This window comes from Phycodurus eques, chromosome 10 (genome assembly GCF_024500275.1).
Source record: "Phycodurus eques isolate BA_2022a chromosome 10, UOR_Pequ_1.1, whole genome shotgun sequence".
Lineage (NCBI taxonomy): Eukaryota > Metazoa > Chordata > Actinopteri > Syngnathiformes > Syngnathidae > Phycodurus > Phycodurus eques.
In genome coordinates, this window is record NC_084534.1 from 23,265,347 (window position 1) to 23,285,693 (window position 20,347).

Below are 20,347 nucleotides of genomic sequence, written 5' to 3' on the forward strand. Positions count from 1 at the left end.
AGAGGCGGGGTACACCCTGAACTGGTCGCCAGCCAATCGACTCACATTCACACCTACGGGCAATTTAGAGTCTTTAATTAACCTACCATGCTTGTTCTTGGGATGTTCCTCAACTTTCTCAGTCTTTTTTGCCACCTGTCCCAGCTTTTTTGGAACGTGTTGCAGCCATAAAATTCCAAGTTAATGATTATTGGCTAAAAACTATAAAAATGATCAGTTTGAGCATTAAATATCTTGTCTTTGAAGTGTATTCAATTAAATATAGGTTGAACATAAATTGCAAATCATTGTATTCTGTTTTTATTTATATTTACCACAACGTCCCAACTTCATTGGAATATATATATATATATATATATATATATATATATATATATATATATATATATATATACACATACACACACACACACATACGATGGGTACGGAAAGTATTCAGACCCCCTTAAAATTTTCACTCTTTGTTATACTGCAGCCATTTGCTAAAATCATTTTAAGTTCATTTTTTTCCCTCGTTAATGTACACACACCACCCCATATTGACAGAGAAAAACTAAATTGTTGAATTGTTTTCAGATTAAAAAAGAAAAACTGAAATATCAGTCATAATTATTCAGACCCTTTAGTCTGACATTCGCACATTTTTTTTCACCTGTAATAATTTGCCATTATCTTCTTTTTCATCTTGCTATTCCTCTTCTCCTTGTTCACCTTTCTTCTTCATCTTCTCCTTGGATGAACATCTTCTTCCAGTACTTACGTCTTCTTTTTCTTGATTGGCTGTCGACCAGTCCATATGGGATAGGCTCCGACTGAGCCGTGACCCGAACTAGGACGAGTGGTGTCGATTATAGAAAATGAATCCAATACTGACCCCTAGAGGACATTCTTTAAAGGTGCAGAAGAATTGTACACAAGTACTGTTAGCAATAGTCATTGATCAGCTGGAGGAGGAGCGAGTACAGCACAAACAGCTCTACTACTTTTATTTTTTTACTATTTTTGGATAGAAACACTTTATATCAAATAAGTCATAAAGCCAGTGTTGTCTGAAGTTCACTGATTGTATATTATTATGTGAATGTTTTCATATTTTGAACCAATGCCTAATTTTTTATCTCTCAAAGACTATGTGTTTATGATTTGTCACTGAAAGTGCATCTCATTTGCAAGCAGCTTTTCTAAATCTATTTTTTTAATACATTTTTATATGTTGGCCAGAGTTGAAAAACACGCACACCATTTTTGGATTTCATTTATTTAACCTTCCAGCATACACAGAAGAGGAATGTGTTACAATTAGTAAACAAAAATAGCAACTTTGCTGTTGTATTAATCTATTAAAAAATAGATATATAATTGTACCGGGCTTGTGACCATGTATAATATAATACAAGTGTGATCTTCATCATAACTATATGCAACATTCACAGCATTGTATAAAACTATATCTTTTATAATATAGTACGTAAGGAAACTTTACCAAAAGAAAACTGTACAGTTTTATATTACTAAAAGCAATGATTAATGATTGCATATTAAGAAAATGAGTACAAATATATTGTGACAGATATTAATAGAATAAAGAGTACAGTAATCCCCCACATAAACGGGGTTCACTATTTTAATTCACCTATTGTTTTTTTTTTTTTTTTGGTGGAACCTATCCCCAGCTATTCACTGAAAACTAATAACCTATTTGCGGTTTTCGGGCTCTTTCTGAAATGCCCGAAGATGTCACAAGATGGCACTAAAGCCCTGTCTCACAGCAAAGTAGTACACGGTGTCATGGGGCGTCGAAGTGATACATCCTGATTGAAAGACAAGCTTTGTATGTCGGGGTGGAGCTATGTTTAGCCTGGGTTATTAGTGGAAGAAGTGATGAGAGAGTCTCCGCCGCATGTGCGTGTACACGCACACTTCGGGTGCATTTTTTTGGAAAATCAACCCATAGGCCAGTTAATTTTAAGGGTAATGTTTCAAAGAAGATTTTAAAATGATATTTAAGTTTTTTTGGATCCCAGTTTGTGGTATGTTTACAGTACTTAAAACTAGTTATATCGGCAATTATAACTTCATTCATCAATTATAAATTAATTTCATTTTGGGGGGTTGCTCATCATGGCAGGGCTCGGTCCCCATCCCCCTACGAATTGCAGGGCCAAGGAACTATGTTGAAGTGAGTTGAGGAGCTTCATGTAGTGCTTTGCTGCCATCTTGTGGCAGCTATAGACAATTATAAACTTTTTTGCAGGGGGCATCAAATACTTGTGGCTAGGACCCTAACCCCACAAAGACTGGGGGATTCCTGTATTGCTCTATCAACAACCGTGTGAGCTGATGAATATTTCTATACAGCCCTAATAAATATAAAAATCATATAAAAGTGTTTGATGTCAATTAGACGAAAGCACCACATCCAGTTCTTTGACGCTGTCTTGGCCGGACGTGAGGCCGCAGCTTCCCGAGAGCGGGCCATCGTTAAAATGGCCGCCCGACCTCGGGACGGCGGCCGGAGAGGGCGGAGCTTGAGCCAGGCCAGGTTTCTTGGGCGGGATGGGAGGAGGATTTCCCCTGTCCGCCCTGGGGATTGTGGGCGAACGGACACCCTGAGGAGGGGCCGCCGCTCGGCCCGCGACGGGGGACAAGGGGGCCGCCAAGCAGCGGTAGTCGGTTCCGAAGGGAGAGTGGTTGGGTGCCGAGAGTTTGGGCGTCTGCTGCGTGGTGGTGAAGCGGGACAGAACTTGGGTGACGGTGCTGCGGGCCATCTGCTTGCTGGACTCGGCAGGAGGAGGCGGGGAGGTGCCGGGGGAGGGCTGGGTGGACTCGAGGTCGGGGGGCACCGTCTGGAACTTGTGGCGGGCGGCGTGGAAGCGCTGGTTGATTCCGGCTTGGTAGGAGGACTTGCAAACCGCTGGACCACTCGGACGTTTAGTTAAGACGGGGGAAGTGCACGGGGAGGAACTCAGAGTCTGGTGACCTGCAGGATTACCATTTGGCGGTCCGCCATTAAGACCCTCGACGGCCTCTGTCGCAAAATGATGCCCGTTGACTTTTGTCTCCACAGTTCCCCGGTGGCCTTCCTCCTTGTTGTGTTCCAGCTTCGTTTCTGTCGTCTTCTTTCCTAACGGAACTTTTGTGGCCCACTGCTCACATTCCTCTTGAACGTCTGCCACCACGCTGACAACGTTCAGCTTTCTCTGAAGCTCCTCCACCTCCAAATATACAACGACACCATTAAAAACTGCAGAGCTAAATATCTGTATAAATTGTGTGACATCCCTCCGACATAACGACATGAGCGTAAACCACCTGCTGCTGCAGTCTAGCGCAGTGCGCCTCCTCCTTCTTGAGTCGCGAGCGCAGCTGCTCGCGCTCTGTGTCGAACTCGGCCAGCTGCTCCTCCACCCTGGCCTCCATCCTCAGCGCTCGCCTCCTCTCTTCCTCCAGCTCCTCCTTCAGGGCTTGGCAGGCCTCCCTCTCCTGAGTGACACCCAAAAGGTGAAGCGTGAAATCGGGAGAACATTCAAATAGATGAATGTCCAGAGATGTATTTGGAAACGGCGGCCACCTTGTCCAGCTTGCGTCCGGCCTCGGCGAGGCGGTGGCCCTCCTCCAGGGCTCTGGCACTGGCCCACTTGCATTCTTTGGCCAGAGCGCAGGAGAGCTGCTTGTGCTGCGCTCTCTCCTCCTCCAGCTGATCAATGACGCGCCGCTGTTCTTTTTCCAAACGCCGCACCTGGCTGCGCTCAAATTCCAGCTAGGGCGAAGAGAAGAGTCACCAGACGTAATGATCCAAATTGTTAAGAAGGACATACAGGTACATCTAAATCAATTTCAGTAGTGTCAAAAGCTTAATTTAGTGAGGTAGTTCAATTCAAAAAGTGAAACTCATTATAGCGATGCAGTACCCAGTGAAATATTTCATGATTTAAAAAAAAAATTACAAAAAAAATATATATATATATATATATATATATTTGGATGATTATCGCTCACAGCAAACAAAAACCCAAAATTCACCACCTCTAGAAAGTAGAATATTATAAAAACAATCAATAAACTGACAATGATTTTTAATGTAGAAATTAGGCAGGAATTTGTCCTCTGTGAAGTGTTTTCCCCAACTGTTAAATGGATCTATATAATGTATGACGACTGAAATAAAATGACTTTTCTCACAAATTCAAATGTACTGAAATGTACTCGTAGAATGTTAAATTGACTTTTTAATTCCTTGGATAAAAATAGATGGGTCTCCGCCCACCCATCAAATGTGAAATTAAACTACCAAGTAAATAATTTCTTATCATTTTACATGCTTAAATTCACCAGGGGTGGTTTTGCGCAAGTGGGATATATTTAGGGTTTACACCACTGTTAATAATTAGAATTATAGGCCGTCATAAAAATGTTTCGGAGGGCGTGGGGTGCACGTAAGGGGCGTCCATTACTTAGCAAATAGCAAAAATTTGCATCAAGGCTTGGTCTTGAGCCACCGCTAATAGCAGCTTTCACTCGATAATTGGCGTGGGGAACAGCTCACCTGCTGTTGTAAGCGCTCCCGCTCCTTCTCAAGGATGTAGGTGACATCGTCACCTTCGGCCGTGTCCTCGGCGTGCTTCCTCTTCTCCTCCTCCAGGTCCATGATAACCTAAAAAGAACGAGACAGAGATCAACTAGGCTAGACAAACTCTTTCATGACACCAACCCCACCTGGCTCAGTGTGACTGCGCCTTAAGCTCACTCGTAATTCAAATCTTGGCTTGCAACTGAGAGAGAAAAAAAAAAAAAAAAAGGAAAAGTGTCACGGAGGCAGGCTTTTGTTCTTCGCCTTTGATCCTGGACACCCACATTTTGACTGCGCTGTAGCCTATTGCGGCTTCTCCATACACATTTTGCAGCCTTCTGAAAACATTTACTGGTGGTTCCCCTTCCAAAAGGAGAAATTCAATCACATCTCGCTGCTTCTGGCAGGCATCCGACGATGACATCATTTCCCAAATGGCTGACAGGAACACGACAGGCTTAATTAAAAAAAAGCTTTAAACTATAAACCATAAACATTTCTGGGGGAAAAAATTCCACCAAAATTAAATTGTGGCTCATTACTTTCTGACAGCCGCTTGTATATCATAAAGTTTGAGAATGGGTTGGGTTGAGGTGGCATGTACAGGGACACTTTATTCGTGAAGTTCCATTCCCATAGAAATCACAACCCCAATTTGTACACGTCCGAACACGCCATAGTCTATTACTGACCTACGCTAACGCAGTCGTAAAGTCATAAATACAGTCGTGCAGAATACTGCACTATGCTCAATTATTTGGTCGTACGTCTGGAGCATTTGACAGCGTAAGCTTTGCACTTTTTGTAAGCGTATAATTCCTTTGCCCACGGCTCGCCAATTGACATTGGAGCAGCGTTGCAAACTTTCCACCCGGCAAGAAATTTTACTGTCCCCAGCTGCAGTTCAGCATCAGTTGCAGAAGCTGATGGTGATCAAACTTTGCCTGTTCCGACTTCACGTTGTTGAGCATTGAAATCTTTTGCTTGAAGCCTTTAAACAACCTGAAGTCGGATCACTCTCCGAAAGATCCGCTAAATCAAGCTTTTGTTGATGTCGAGGTTCCAGTACAGACCTCTGGATAGACGGTACCTGGCTTTGCACTTTATTCTGCACATTATCGCTACCTACAGGACTGGTTGATTTGTTAATCCATCCATGCAGAATTAGGCAATCTAGACAACACTCTATATGGTGTAATGTCTAATGAATTTTTTTTTTTTTAAATTTGTATTCGGAAAAATGACACAAATTTAGTATCCTCATGTTTTTGGTAGAAAATTGTCATGGGAATTTTATTACAATGTGTCCTTGGCTTACAGCAGATTTCCGTTACTATGGCGCTGACGTAATTCTAAACAGAAGAGACAAACCCACTAGCGTTTGAAGAGGTGCCTTTGCTGTCCAGTGTAGACCGCCATTAAAAACGTTGGTGGTCTTGATTAACCTGTGTTTTACTGTACTGTTCATCCAGACCCACCATTCTGTGCCTGCTTTCCGCTGCTGCCAGCTGGGCCAGCATTTTTTCCTGCATCCTCCTGCAGTGGCTCACCACCAGCTTGAGCACCACCAACGGGTTGGAGGTGGCCGGGTGGTCCTTGCCCCGGTGGGCCCCCACGGCCTCCCCGTCTCTCTGCAGGGCCAGGAACGGATCGCTGAGGTCGTAGCGGCCGTAGCGCTCCTGCACGAAGAACTCTTTGCGCTGAGCCTGATGATGACAGAAGAGGTGATGATGTCGTGCTTGTGGTAATCGTGGTTCATATTCACACGCCGCAAAAGAGCCGCGGTGAAGCAACAGATGGCGAGGGCCTGGTTCTGGGCCTCGGGCCAGAGATGTCCTAAAGCAGGTGATGCAGCGGCAAGATGGTTCGTGGTGTGAAAAGGAAGGGTGATTGAGTTTGGGGATGGGGGGGTCAACAAAAGAGGATCAAGAGATTAGAGAGAACGCAATCCTCTTTGGCAGAGTGACTACAGAGCTCCCGATGACTGATAATTAGATAAGAGGACAGAGTTGTCAAGAAGGCGGGTGGCGCATCTGAGGTTATGGATTCCGCTGCTACAGATTCTTTTAATGATACTTCTGAATCGCTTGGCACACATCTGTAATTTCTTGTCAGAAATAAACCTAAAGGCCCCAAACATAACCGATAACCATATATTTACTGCTGTGCTTGTAGTTTGCAGCAAACAACTGGAAGGCCCCTCGGTACGAAATAAATTACAGACATAATCAAGTGTCAGGAGTGTAACAGTACATGTATTTGTGTTCCGATTTTTTAGCGTACTGAGTTCCAACTCGGAAAATATTGGACAAGTGACTACACCTACATGACTTGTGTTATCCTACTGTGAAGAGTCTCACCTCTCAAGCACATGCAGCCTAACTCTAGTCCGACCTCGTTTTCCACCAATTTGTCAACGTTAAGGGTGAGTACATCACTTTTATTCTCTTTCAATTAGTCAGAGGTCGCTTTATTGAAGAAAGAAGAAAAAAAAAAAAAAGGAGGTGACTAATTTAGAAGTATCTTCCAGCAAAGAGGGCCCACATCCCTTTCCTGTTCCTGTCAGTGTGCTTATGTGTCACTTTAGCAAAGAGCTTAGATCAGCCTTTCCATTCTGGGTACTTGTGTTGCACAAGGGCACACTTAGTCATTCCCGGTGTTCATCACTGCGGCGGTGGCGGGTTTGGACAGAAAAAAAAAAAAAAAAAGTGACAAAAATCAATGCTTACTCTGCCCTCGTTTCCATTAGTCTGCTCCATTGTAACTCAAGGGACTGCCAGAACAACAAATCATGTATTTGAAAAAAATAATCCATTTGAAAGCTATGACAGTTGATCAACAGATCTAAACTTTGATGTCAAATACCTTGGCAGTCTTGTCTCAGGTATCATAAAAACATCTTTATTTGATTGCACAATTGTAGGATTATGATCACGGAGCTCATTGTTTAGTCTAAGAGTGACAGCAGCTGCCGTGCTATTGCATTCTGGGTATCTGCTCTTGCTATCGCTCCTCTTCCTTGCAAGGCATTAACTCCAATGGCGACTATACACTGTACATCAGTGCTGTTTCGGCACAAATTTAAGAGACAGCTTCGCAGTAATCCATCACTGGATCGCTCGTAAAAAATAATTGCCGTGCGAAGTTTCATATGGGTGTTTGTGATTTTGCACAAATGAGTCCAAGATTCTCTCCCAGTGGCTACTGCAGATCTGTAGGCCAAAGACGAGCATTGCCAAGAGGAGGGGGAAAAAAAACAAACAAACAAAAAACAAACTCCTCATTCAAAGGCGAGCAGCTGCAGGAGTGACTCACGAAAAGTGAAGAGAAAATGCAGAGGAAGGTTTACAATTCCGTCGACAAAATGAAATATTCAGGTTGGAAGAAAAAAAGTTTCATTAATCTCACTACTTTCACTGCAGCCTTGATACTGTATCTTTTTCCAGATTCTAAGAAGAGAACAGTGAACAAGAAGCCTTTGTCATTGTGGTGATTTGTGGATGAGATTTCTCACATGACCTTTGCTGGCTTTGAACAGATGCACTTTTCAACTGTGTGGGACGGCCAAAAAAGAATTTGGCCTGATGTCGTTCTCCTGATAATCATCCATGTGAACACAAAGAGCACCCAAGATTCCCTCATGGCATTTAAGCAGAAAATGGGCAGGATACACAAATATGAATTCTGGACAGGAAAAATATGAAATATAGAAAAAACGAGGTGACTGCAAATACAATCCTAAAGTTAACACTGCTTTTTTTTATTTTTTTTTAAGGAAAAACATCCTTAAATGTTTGATAACAATTGAAAATCATGATTGTGCATCAACCAAACTTAACCTCTGTAAAATACATTGGCAATCTAACACTGGATATCATTAAAAAACACATTCTTATTTTGATGTTGCGACTTAACCTTTCATCTTACATGTCACATAAAATCAATCGTACTTTTTGTGAGATAGAAGGGGAAAAACGTCCTTATAGGCAAAGGAAAAAAAACTTTTCAGGACAAGAATATGTTGTAGGTACCCACACTAATCTAAACACAGTATTCTGATAATATTGGGTTTGTGGAGTAAGAATTAAACAGATACATTTATCAATTTTCACAGATCCCAGGGTACAGCCACGTTGGGCAATATCGCCCTCTGCTGTCGACTGAAATTAACGTCACAAGCGCTCTCGTGCTTTGCATGCTTTGCGTCACGTGACCAAACCCGGAAATCAGCATAGCAGGCTTGTGATGTCAATTTCGACAGCAGAGGGCGACATCCATCCATCCATTTTCTGAGCCGCTTCTCCTCACTAGGGTCGCGGGCGTGCTGGAGCCTTTCCCAGCAGTCATCTGGCAGGAGGCGGGGTGCACCCTGAACTGGTTGCCAGCCAATCGCAGGGCACAGAGGGCTACAATATATTAAAAATCAATGGGCTTTTGACTTTGGCACGGGTTGAAAACTGGTTCATGTAGTGCTCCACCCCACAGTCATGGCATGGACCAGGCTAAGTGGTGACCACTTTTCCTGAAGAGAGCGTTTCTTAGGATTGATTGGACCCTCCATAGTGTCAACAGGGGCGCATTGATGCCAGTCCGGACCTGAATGGGTTAACAGTTTGGATGATGTTTATTTGCTCGCGTGGAGTCATCGGACACCCAGCGCGCTGGAGCTCTTCTTGCCTTAGATGGCCACGTCCCAGGAGGCAGGCAGGAATGCGGTCTGGAGGTCTAGACATAACACAGGACGCTTTGGCACGAAGCCTTTGGAGCGCTCCAAACACTTTGGCAGAGCACGTTGGATTAGAATAAACGCTTTCGCAGAGGTGTGGGCACTTTTTTGTGGAATTTCCATCTCTTTCCCTCTCTCTCCTTTTTATTAGGCAACAGAACCTCTTCAATGCACAAGCGTGTGAGCCTACAACACAGCAAAGGACTGTGGGAAATAACCTGGGAATCCTTTAATTGAAATGCAGCATTAATCCCGCTAAAGTAAGACACGGCGAGGTCAGGGCGGGCCGCTAAGCGTCAAACACGACAGAGGCTTTGTTGCCCTCAAACGGGCCATGTTTCGCCATTGAAGCTCATAAACCGGTTGATTTATGCGGTTATGAGACAAAATCCCAAAAGGATGCGCACACTCGCACAGGTTTGAATGGACGAGCTTCTCATTGCGATGCTTAGGGAACAACAGGAAGCAGGGGAAGTTTATTCGGCTACTTAGCCTAATTATCTTGGCTCGAGCTGAACATAAACCGGACGTGAGTGTTGAAACGTATTTTAACAGGCATTCGAGGTCTTTCAAATGAGCCTGTTAAAAGCGCACGATTCAACTTCAACTGGCACTCACTGAAAGTAAAACAATCATGTCGTCACAGTCCAATGAAATGCATGCATATCAAATTTTTTTGTTGTTTTTTTTTGCTGAAACCCAACAAAAACGTTTGTTTGTGTTTCAGATTATCCATCCATCCATTTTCTGAGCCGCTTCTCCTCAGTAGGGTCGCGGGCGTGCTGGAGCCGATCCCAGCTGTCATCGGGCAGGAGGCGGGGTACACCTTGAACTGGTTGCCAGCCAATCGCAGGGCACATACAAACAGACAACCATTCGCACTCACAGTCACACCTACGGGCAATTTAGAGTCTCCAATTTATGCATGTTTTTGGGATGTGGGAGGAAACCGGAGTGCCCGGAGAAAACCCACGCAGGCACGGGGAGAACATGCAAACTCCACACAGTCGGGGCCGGGGATTGAACCCGGGGCCTCAGAACTGTGAGGCTGACGCTCTAACCAGTCTCCACCGTGCCGCCTGTTTCAGATTATGAAAAATAAAAAACAATAATCACATGACTTGGAGATGCTGTTCATGTGGTAAAAATGACAAGTAAACCTGTCTCCAAATTGTGTGATTTTTGTTTGTGTGTTTATTTGTTTGCTTTTAGAAATCCTAACACAAAATCCAAACACAAACTGCTGTCATTGTATTCTGAATTTTAAAAAAAATGTATCATAAGATTTAGAGACACTTTTCATGCGGGTTGAACATATATCAGCATAGTATAAATTCTGTGCTTTTATTTTTGGATGTTTTTAACCAAAACCCAACAAAATTGTGTTACTGTAATGTGTTAAAAAAAAAAATTAAAAAAATGACTGACGTTGAACCTGAATCAAATTACGTGTTTGTCTTGAACAAAAAAAAATGTAATTTATATTTGATGTCGTTCCAATATTTGAAAAACAAATCCAACTATTTGGAGATACTTTTCACGTGTAAAAAATGAAGAAACATTCTTCAACTTATGTGAGGTTTTTGGTTTCAGTTTAGATAAATAATAAAAACAAACAAAATCACAATATTTTGTGATGCTTTTCTTGTGGGGGGAAAAATCATCAGACGTGAAATTTCATTTTATAACAATTTGGCGAATCATTTAAAGTTTAAAAGAAAAGTAATTGTTTTTAAAATGTCTGTGAATAAGATGACTCAGAGAGCACAGATGTCCGCCAAGTCTTGGTCACCTGTGAAATAAACAGCGGGAATGACTGGCTCCTGTCTTGGCACTTTATCCCTAAAAATAACATCTCGAATTCAATTGGGCAAAACAAAAGTTAATCCAATCTCAAAGATAGAAAAAAAAAAATATATCAAAAATGTTAATTTCTATCCCACATTCAAATTTCTCCCAAATGTATAACCCGGATCAGATCGACCTAAAACTCGGATGTGACCGTTGCTGCCAATGACAGCTTTGACTTCCTTGGCAGACTTTGTGGTCGTCATGATGTACGCGAGTGCAACTACCTTGAGCGCGTCAATGACCATGTCTCGTGCTTCCAGCTCTCCCTCCAGGATGCTAAAGAGCATCAGCAGCTCCGGCTTGGTCAAACTCTCCATGTTCAGCTTGGACTGTTGGGAAGGGTAAAGACACTTCAGGTTTTTTTTTTTTTTGTATAAACTTTAAAAAGGATGGAAAAAAGTTAGTTTTATATGAAACATCACAGCATCGTTTACATACGGTCTCCATAATCCATGAAGACCAAGTGCTAAATGCAACAGCGGAAACCATTAGAATACTGGAAATACCTCAAATAGTGACCATGCACAAATGAATTGCTGGACACGGGATCCACTTGAAAAAACAAAAACAAAAGACCACACACCTCACATTAATTACCTTTATACGTGCCATTACCACAATACTTAGCCTGTAAAAGGGATGTGGCATCTGTAAAGCTGTAGTTGATCGTGGGTTTGGAAGAGCGGAAGTGCAGAAAGAGATTTTATATGATGCGGGACTAAACAAAAGCAGTACAGTCCAGAATGAAATACGCATATTAATAAACTTGTATTTGTACAAATAAAATGCCTCCCAACTGAATACTGTATTGTGTTGGTATCTGTGCTCCGTTCAAATAGATGCTGTGCCACAATTAGTCATCAAACACCTTTTGACAAAACATTTTAAAAACACACACTGCCACGAAAAACCAAAAATATATTAAATATTACATTAAAAGCGTATTATAACTGGCCTACCAACTGCCCCAGAAGCTCGGCACGATGTGCAGTAAAATATATAAACATGCCCCGCAGCCACTGTATGAGAAAATACTGTAAATCACATCATTTTGGTTTCTCTGCCCCATTCATAATGGTTACAGTAACAATTTAGTGTGCGTGTGTGAAAATGCCTTGCGGTCTCTTTGTAGCGTGGCCGCGCTGTAATCTCACAGCTGTGTTGCTTTTGCAGACCTGCGGCTCCCCAAACGTCCCTCCGCGCTTCCAAGCCTGTCAAACGTGTGCGGGCTGACATTCTCCCCCCATCAAAAAAGAGCATCAAAGCCACATCTTCTCTTCTCTAACCACGGACTGTACTTGACACCTCTAACACAGGTAGCTCACGTTCTAAACGTCATCTCATGGCACTTGAGAAGCAGGGATTTCTCCACAACTTTCCACATCATGAGGTCATCAGTGGAAGGTGGGAGAGGGCGGTTGCATAATGAGAGACAGCAGCGGCAACCGGCCACACTTCATAAGAAAGCTGCAAAATTTCCCACGCATATTTTTATCACGACACAGTATGAACTTGAAGTGGAGGAGCTTTGCCGTAAAAGGAGACCCAACGTTATCGTCCCATCAAAAGCCGTACTGCGGAATCGCCCACGTTGACCAAATTGGTGGTTGTTTTTTTGTGATGTCATAACAAATGAGCACCAATTGTATCAGAAAATATTTTCTGAATTTTTTTTTCTTGTTAAAAGAAATTCTGAAGCATAAAAAAAAAACGTATATACATTCCAAAATTTCCTGACCCATTGAACTTTTTATATTTTTTTCCTTGACTCCCCAAATTTGCTGAAACATTTTCATTTTTAAAAAATCCCCAAATTAAATAATATAAAAATAATAATAATAATTAATTAAACCATTTTGACGTACCAACATTTTTGTCCACTTTTCTAAAAAAATTCTAAAAAATTATTTCCATCAATAAAAAAATCATAAGAAATGTTTTAATGGTTCTTTTTAACCCCCTCCTCCCATTTTTCTTACATATTTTCAAAACATTTTATCTTTAACTTTTTATTTTTGATTTATTTTTTTTTTTTTAAAACTGAAATAAAGTTTTGTCGAATAAGTTTTCAATAAATAGTACATTGCCTCCCCCCATCCCAAAATGTTCTGAAACATTTAAACAGATCACTCGGGGTGAGGTGTCCTGGCTGGGCCACTTGTTTTCTGAGCAATCCGTGACCACCACGGCAATGACAGAGCTGCTCCTAATTACAAGCCAGCATAGCATGGAGCTGATTCGCCAGCTGTTAGTTTAAGCTCGCATGACTGCACAGAGTTGCTTTCAAACGATGAGTGACAGTCCGTCCCCACGTCTTCTTTTGCGCCGTAAAAGCCGATCCCACTCAGGAGAAGAAGGCCCGCAGTGTTCTCGCCATCAGTCAGGCTCAACCGCAGGGCTAAATGCTAATTAAACGACGGCGTACACGTTGGCCGCTAGCTTTGCCTTTTACAAGCCCCGCTTGCTAATATAACTGGCCTCGCTGATTATGGCAGAGAATCTCCTGATTTTCTTTTTAACGGATTAGGACAAACTATATTACCACAACTTCTCCAATTTCACTTCCACCCGACCAGCGCCCACCCCCATGACCCTTAATCCTTTAATCGGGGGTTTGTTTGAGGCCAGGTCACTGACAACACACACAACGGCTTTGACTTTAACACACGGTAACAAGAACAAGAACTGGTGTCTATCCCATGTTACTTTTGGCGAGAAGCGGTGTACACACTGGACTGGTCCCCAATCAGTCACAGGTCAAATCGATTTTCCATGCTTGTCATTCCCAAATGACTTGGCGAGAGAAGCGGGGTCCACCCTGGCTTGGACTGGTCGGCAGTCAATCAGCAGGCCTCATCTATCCATCCATTTTCTTGACAACTTGTCCTCATTATGGTTGCAACTATCACTCCTGACTTTTGGCGAGAGAAGCGGAGTCCACCCTGGACTGGTTGCCAACTCAATTGCATAGCACAGCACCAGTTTCTATTGCGCTTGTCATCAGGGTCGCAGGTGAGATCGACTCTGTCCCAGCTGACTTTTGGTAAGAGAAGCGGGGTTCATCGTGCACTGGTAGCCAGTCAATCTTAGATGACATGTAAACAAACAACCATTCACATTCACATCTATGTGAAACATCAGAGTCTGCAATGAAGCTAAAATGCATGTTTTTGGGATCCGAGAGGAAATAATAGAGTACCTGTAGAAAAGCACGAGCAAACTCTCATCATTCAAACCCGGAACTTCTCAACATTTAGGCAGATTCTTTAACCACCAGTCCAACGTGCTTGCCCTCTACATTTGGCACGTTCAGGAAAAAAAGATTACGTAATCTGGGCATAATCACCTCCCAATAAATGTTATGACTATTTACCACAACAAAGCACAGTTGTGATTACCTCAGCCAAGGCAGGTCTATTTCTCCTGTATTCAAAAATATATTAATAAATGCAATTTCTTGTCATTTTAACCACTTTTTAAGTAGTTTTGGTGGTGACTATTTGGTGCCGATGCAAGAAATTCGGAATGTTCAGCCTTGGTGGAGGTCTCAATGCCGTTTTAGTTGTAACTTTGCAATAACATTATGATGGAGAAATGACACGTTTTGTCACACTTTTTGATTCCACAGGCAGAACTTGAAGTGAAAAGCACATGGGCTGTGTTGAATAAGATCCAGTCAGGCCTGGCTGTGATTTATTTCGTGCAATTGTGTAGTTATTATTACATGATCAGTGTTATTTGTTGTTGTTGTTGTTGATGATGATGTGCAGCAGGCCTCAGCAGATGCATCATGTCTGCCTGCTCAATTGGATTTAGACAATATAATTGACTTATACTCTCTCGCGGCTACTTGTTAACGTCCACATGGAGAAAGACACACAAACGGAGCAAGAAGCAGTCAAATTCAATTATTTATTTTTTTAGTTTTTATTTCTTTATGTTTTTGGTGGGGGGCTTGAATCGGCTTTTTCAGACAAACGATTTCGGCCTGCCTCGCTGCCCAAATTTAACAAATTCGCCTCATATTTACAAGTCTGCCCCCCCCCCCCCTCACCCCCAAGCGAAACGAAGCGAACACGCGATAAAACACTGGCGCTCGTCCTCTGCGGCGACATTGAAACATTGTCTTACCTTCATGTGGTCCTTAGCGCTCCTTTCGAAAGTCCGACATGAACTTTTCTCCTCCTTTTCTCCCTAATTTGACTCGTCTTGATACCGAAGCGAGAGGGAACTCTGAAGTTGGATGGAAGTCTCGTTTAACTGGCAGTCAGGATAGCCAATAGGAGAAACCGTGTAGTGAGACAAGACCAATGAGAGACGAGTTGAGGAAAATAATGGGCGGGGACACTGTGACGTCCCCGCCTCCTTGGAATAAGTTGGAGTTCTTTGTTTGGCATTCTTGAGCTCCTCGGAGAATCTTCTCAAAAAAGCTTTCTAAAAAGTTTAAAACATTTTAAAATAGTTTACAGACGACTAGTTATAAATGTGACGCAAATATTCCAACATATGAGAACTTACTATATATTCGCTGACCAAAAGCGGGGACTTTAAATGTCATTGTAATTTATTTTTTTATTCATTTATTTATTTATTATTTATTTATTTATATATATTTTTTACTGTATCCTTACGGTCACAACATTAGGTACACCTGCACCATTTTATCAACAACCAAACAAAGCGATCCATACGTATAAATGCAGAAATGTTGAGACTCAAGAGTTGCCAGTAGAGGGCAACAGTCACATGTTTTCAGTCAGTAGTAGTGGCTCGGCAGGAGACCACATGGAAGTCGGTTTTTTTCGCCCCCAACATATAATAATGGCATTGGACGTGCATAGTAACATAATCATTGACAAACTGCAGTCTGCATAATAGGCCAGGCTGCACTGTTGTCTAGTGGGTTGGATGTTTGCCTCACAGTTCTGAGGTTCTGGGTTGGAATTTCAGAGGTGGCCTTTCTGTGTGGACTTTGCATGTTCTCCCCGTGCTTATTTGGGTTTTCTCCGGGTACGCCACATTTAGGTCTTGTTTTAATACTAAGAATTGGGTTGAAAAATAATCCAATCACTCAATAAATAGAACATATGACGAACAAAGTACATGTCGGCTTGGTCTTACAGCCGTGCAGCAAGTGCAAAGCTGAATAGACATGTCACAATACAGCTCATTTGGGTGTATACCTTATAAAAGTACTTCAAACATACTGTATGTTGTGGCTTGCTCATTACTTTGGAGAAGTCAGTCTTGCATACCGAGTGCTAGCGCATTTCTCAGATCAATGAACCGTCGGAGGACCAATGTGTGTTTGGACAGTGGGGAATTATTTTGGAATTTAGTTTTGAGGTAATACAATGGTGCCTTGCAGTGGCGCCGCTAGGCCTATTTTAGGGGGGCTTCAGCTCCCCTAAACAAATATTGGTCTCCCCAAAACAGTGCTTTTTTTTTTTTTTTTTTTTTTTTTCCCCCCAGAGACTGCAAGCACTGAGACTGAAAACTAGACCTGGAAGTAATGTGATATTTATATCTAAAATACCTTTTTAAATCAAAACTATGACAATGAACATTTTGAAGCTCAGTATAAAGACCTTGACTTTCAAAATATGAATTTTAAAGAGGAAAATGAGAAGGGAAAAAAAAAACAGCTAACGAGTGTAAGTGATTCCCATTTTCCACCCAGAAGTTAAGTTCCCTTAAAACTGGATAAATCTACATTTAAACCAAACATCTGCTGCTAATCCGACGCATAAATTTCTTCTTACTTCTCCGTAGCATTTCCCCCGCTTAAGGGAAAGTATTCCAAATCCATATTTCATCTCAATTTCACACCTGGCGCACCAATCTCTCACGCCAGACGTGATGCGGCGACGTTCACCACAACTGCGGTGGTGGCACACATAGGATCAGACAAGAGTGGTAAATACAGTGTCTGCGGCTGACTACAATCCGGGACATCATCTGAGACACTTATCAGCCTCTTGTCAGCTGGCATGCACACACTCACTTTTAGTCTATTGCTCCATATCTGTCGCCCCCCCCCCCCCCCACCTTCCCCCCCCCCCCTTTTTCTATCTGTTCCCTATACAGATGATGCATTCAAGAGCGGCCTCAGGATAACCCAAATCTTTTTTTTTTTGTCTTTAAACTGGGAGTCCGCGAACTATAACTTGAGTGTCAGCAAAACAGTTTGCAATAAATTCTGTCATATCATTTAATAAAAAATGCATTTGGGGACCGTCATACCAAAACAAAAAACAAAAAAAAAACAACAACACAAAAACAAATAGACATATCATCACATAAATCTGATATCCCTGCCAGGACAAAAGGTGTATTGTTTACAGCAATAAAATATTTTAGTTATTTATTTATTTTTAAGAACAAAAGGCGAGAATTTTAGAGAATAAAGCCATAATACAGGGAGTATAATGTTGTATTTTTCAAATTAACTTCACTTTGCTTCTTAAATGTTGACTTTGATATCATAATAGTATGACTATTTTGGAAAAATGGGTAATTATTTTTCCTCAGATTGCACCTTTAAAAAAAAAAATCTGTACTCTTGTTATCATAACAATACACATTTTTTATTTTGGTCAAAATAGGCAACTTTTAAATTCCTATGGCATATAGGGGTACACGTAGTAAATATTCATTGACGTAAGGATAGTGAGGGGATCTTTGAAAAATGCTTCGCTTGTAAGGGGTCCCTGGACTTTTATTACTAAAAAATACATTACAGTATTACCAAAAAAAAAAAAAAAAAAATCAATTTGGTGCACATTTTTTCTCAAAAATAGGCAACTTTTAATTTCCATTGGTATTTTATTGGCGTTAGGATTATGAGGCGGTGCTTGAAAAAATGTCTTCCCTGTGAGGGTCCCTAAACCCAAAATGTTTGAGAATCCCTGTAAACTGTGCAAAAAAATGGAGACTGTCTCCTTTAACAGATCTTGGCTGGACACAATATAAAACGATTGTAACACATTGACCTAGTCTTCCTTATTTGCCACGCAACGACAACACACATCCTCCTGTGTTCTTGGCTAATGTTGATCTAAGTCGTAGACACACAAAAGGAAACTGTAACAAACTAAATATAGAGTAATACAGCTGTAAAGTCAAAATTGAAATGATTGTCTAAAAGTGCGATTTTGGCTAAATAATAGTAGCACCGTAAGAAAGGTGGATGAAGTGACGTGTTTACCATCCGGGCTTTTAAGCAGCCGATAGTAAAATGACGACGTACTTTAATCATATAACGGCCTCCGCACTCTCTAGGAATATAATTCCTTATGTCGGTCGGGTTCCTGTATAACAAGTGCGCTTCGTGCATTTCAACGACGGCTAATGAGTACGATGGCTTTAGTCAATCTGTTCGTGACCGAGTGAGTTATACTGCTCATATCTGAGGCGTAAGAATGGAAAGGTTCTTGATTGTGGCTTTGAGGCTTCTTCTAGCCCGTGCATGCATTCTGTCTACAAGCGAGTTCTTCTACCTCGAGCTTTGTCATTATCCTGCATCAGACAGATTGATTACGAGGGCCAATCAGGCGCGTTGAAGTGCACCGTTTGTATGTCTCTTGAGGTTCAGGCTTTCAGTCTTGGACTAAAAACAAAAAAATCCCCAGGAGAAGTCCTGCATTCTTTCTTTACATCAGTTGAAGCTTTAAGATGACGGACAAATTGTAGATTGCAGCATGTAGAGTTGCAGGAACAAAGCTATGGGGGGTTGGGGGGTGGGGGTGGGGAGCAGCACTTTTGAGTGTAACTAGATTAAAGGGAATTCAGGAAAAGGAATGAAACACAACAGAGCTACCAAACATACAGTCGGGAAGTACTGAGGCATTTCCCATCAGGCGGGAAATTGGACAAAGCCAAAAATGTCAGTATTTTTTTTTATTTATGTCCTGTCATACTTTGCTCTGTAATGTAATTGGGCTGAAAATTAAAGCCTCGGAATGAAGATAGCTACTAAAATGAATGAGGTATAATAATAGCCGAAATGAATGAAAATTGGGTGTAATGATATAATCAAGTCCATTTTCAAAGTCCCTTGGATGGCCAAAATACTAATGTACGTGTTTGTTCACCGTTACGCTAATACATTTGATGCATACGTCTCATGTCGTCGTCGTCGGCCTTTGTGTCACGAACGTAAATGCTGCCTTTCTGCTTTCTCTTTCGCCAACCCCTCAACTTCCACATCCGATCACAAATCACACTCGGTTATCTTAATGGCCTAGCAGACAATCGGAAATTACAGACAACACAACTGCAGGCTTGCGGCAATATTCATTGATTATTTCGCGTACCACCAGGGGGGGCCCCGTGTACCACCAGTGGTACCCGTGCCACACTTTGAGTATCCCTGCTCTATTTGAGCTCCAGAGTCGTATTCTCAAGTCATTTATAAAGCCCTTGCCACAATGGAGGATGAACAGAGTGTACTTGTAAAAATATTACCTTCTTCATGGCAAAAATTGAATCATGTGCCCTCCGCGTTCAAGAGAACATTATCTTACGACACTCGTGAAATTATGTTCAAGCTAAATTGACCGATAAAATATCCCCGCGAATGTCATCAGTGACCTCTTCTGCCATCTCTTGTAGGACCACCGACATGTGCCCGATGAGGGTAATTGTGTGAACGTCGTCCCTTGCCCGATGACATCAACGGAAGCGAGTGTGTTATGTAACCAACCGTCTCATCAGCACGTATTTACTCTCTGATGACGCAGCATGAGAAGCAATTTGGAGACTGACTGCAGGGGTCTCCAAGGTCTCTGCAGGAAGATCTGGGCCATTGTGCTCATCTTCCGCAAGCCTTTTTTTTTTTTTTTAATTGTAATTTTAATATTCATCTCTGCAGCCGCCCGACGTTGCATGTTGACGTTTTGCCTCTTGAGAACCTGCCTGGGTTTTAACCTGTTTTTAATGTGTTCTTCTTCAACAAACCCGAGCTAGCTCATTCGGCAGCATTTTAAAGTGGCACTCAGCAGGCCCCAAAAGAAGGAAAGAAAGAAATGGCACGTAAATTCGACACACCACACCGCAGAGAAGAGTAATGTTAACAAGCCTGGCAAATTTGAATGAATAAAACAAATCACTAAGTATACAAAATCCGCTTTCAAAACTTGAATAATAAGGGCCACCCTCAGACGCTGTGGGCATGTCGAATGGATGCGCCAAAAGGAATC

General features: G+C 42.0%; 2 protein-coding genes across 4 annotated transcripts in view; one reads left to right on the forward strand and one right to left on the reverse strand.

Moving 5' to 3' along the window:
* Positions 1-1,253: 1,253 nt before the first annotated feature.
* LOC133408371 (CTTNBP2 N-terminal-like protein) lies at positions 1,254-15,399 on the reverse strand. Its single transcript, XM_061687187.1, has 7 exons — positions 15,279-15,399; positions 11,372-11,476; positions 6,049-6,276; positions 4,547-4,654; positions 3,572-3,760; positions 3,313-3,483; positions 1,254-3,215 (listed from the first exon to the last, which is right to left on the reverse strand). The coding sequence occupies exons 1-7, from the start codon at positions 15,282-15,284 to the stop codon at positions 2,397-2,399; spliced, it is 1,626 nt and encodes a 541-aa protein (XP_061543171.1). The 5' UTR covers positions 15,285-15,399; the 3' UTR covers positions 1,254-2,396.
* The window catches only part of LOC133408370 (potassium voltage-gated channel subfamily D member 3-like), a 64,653-nt gene continuing 58,434 nt past the window's right edge, over positions 14,129-20,347 (forward strand). For 2 of the 3 annotated variants that reach the window (XM_061687183.1, XM_061687186.1), the window contains exon 1: positions 18,946-19,032. The gene's annotated coding sequence lies outside the window, so the exon portion shown is untranslated. Of the gene's footprint in view, positions 14,191-18,945; positions 19,033-20,347 lie in introns of those variants that run through there. The other variant, XM_061687185.1, reaches the window with a different exon arrangement.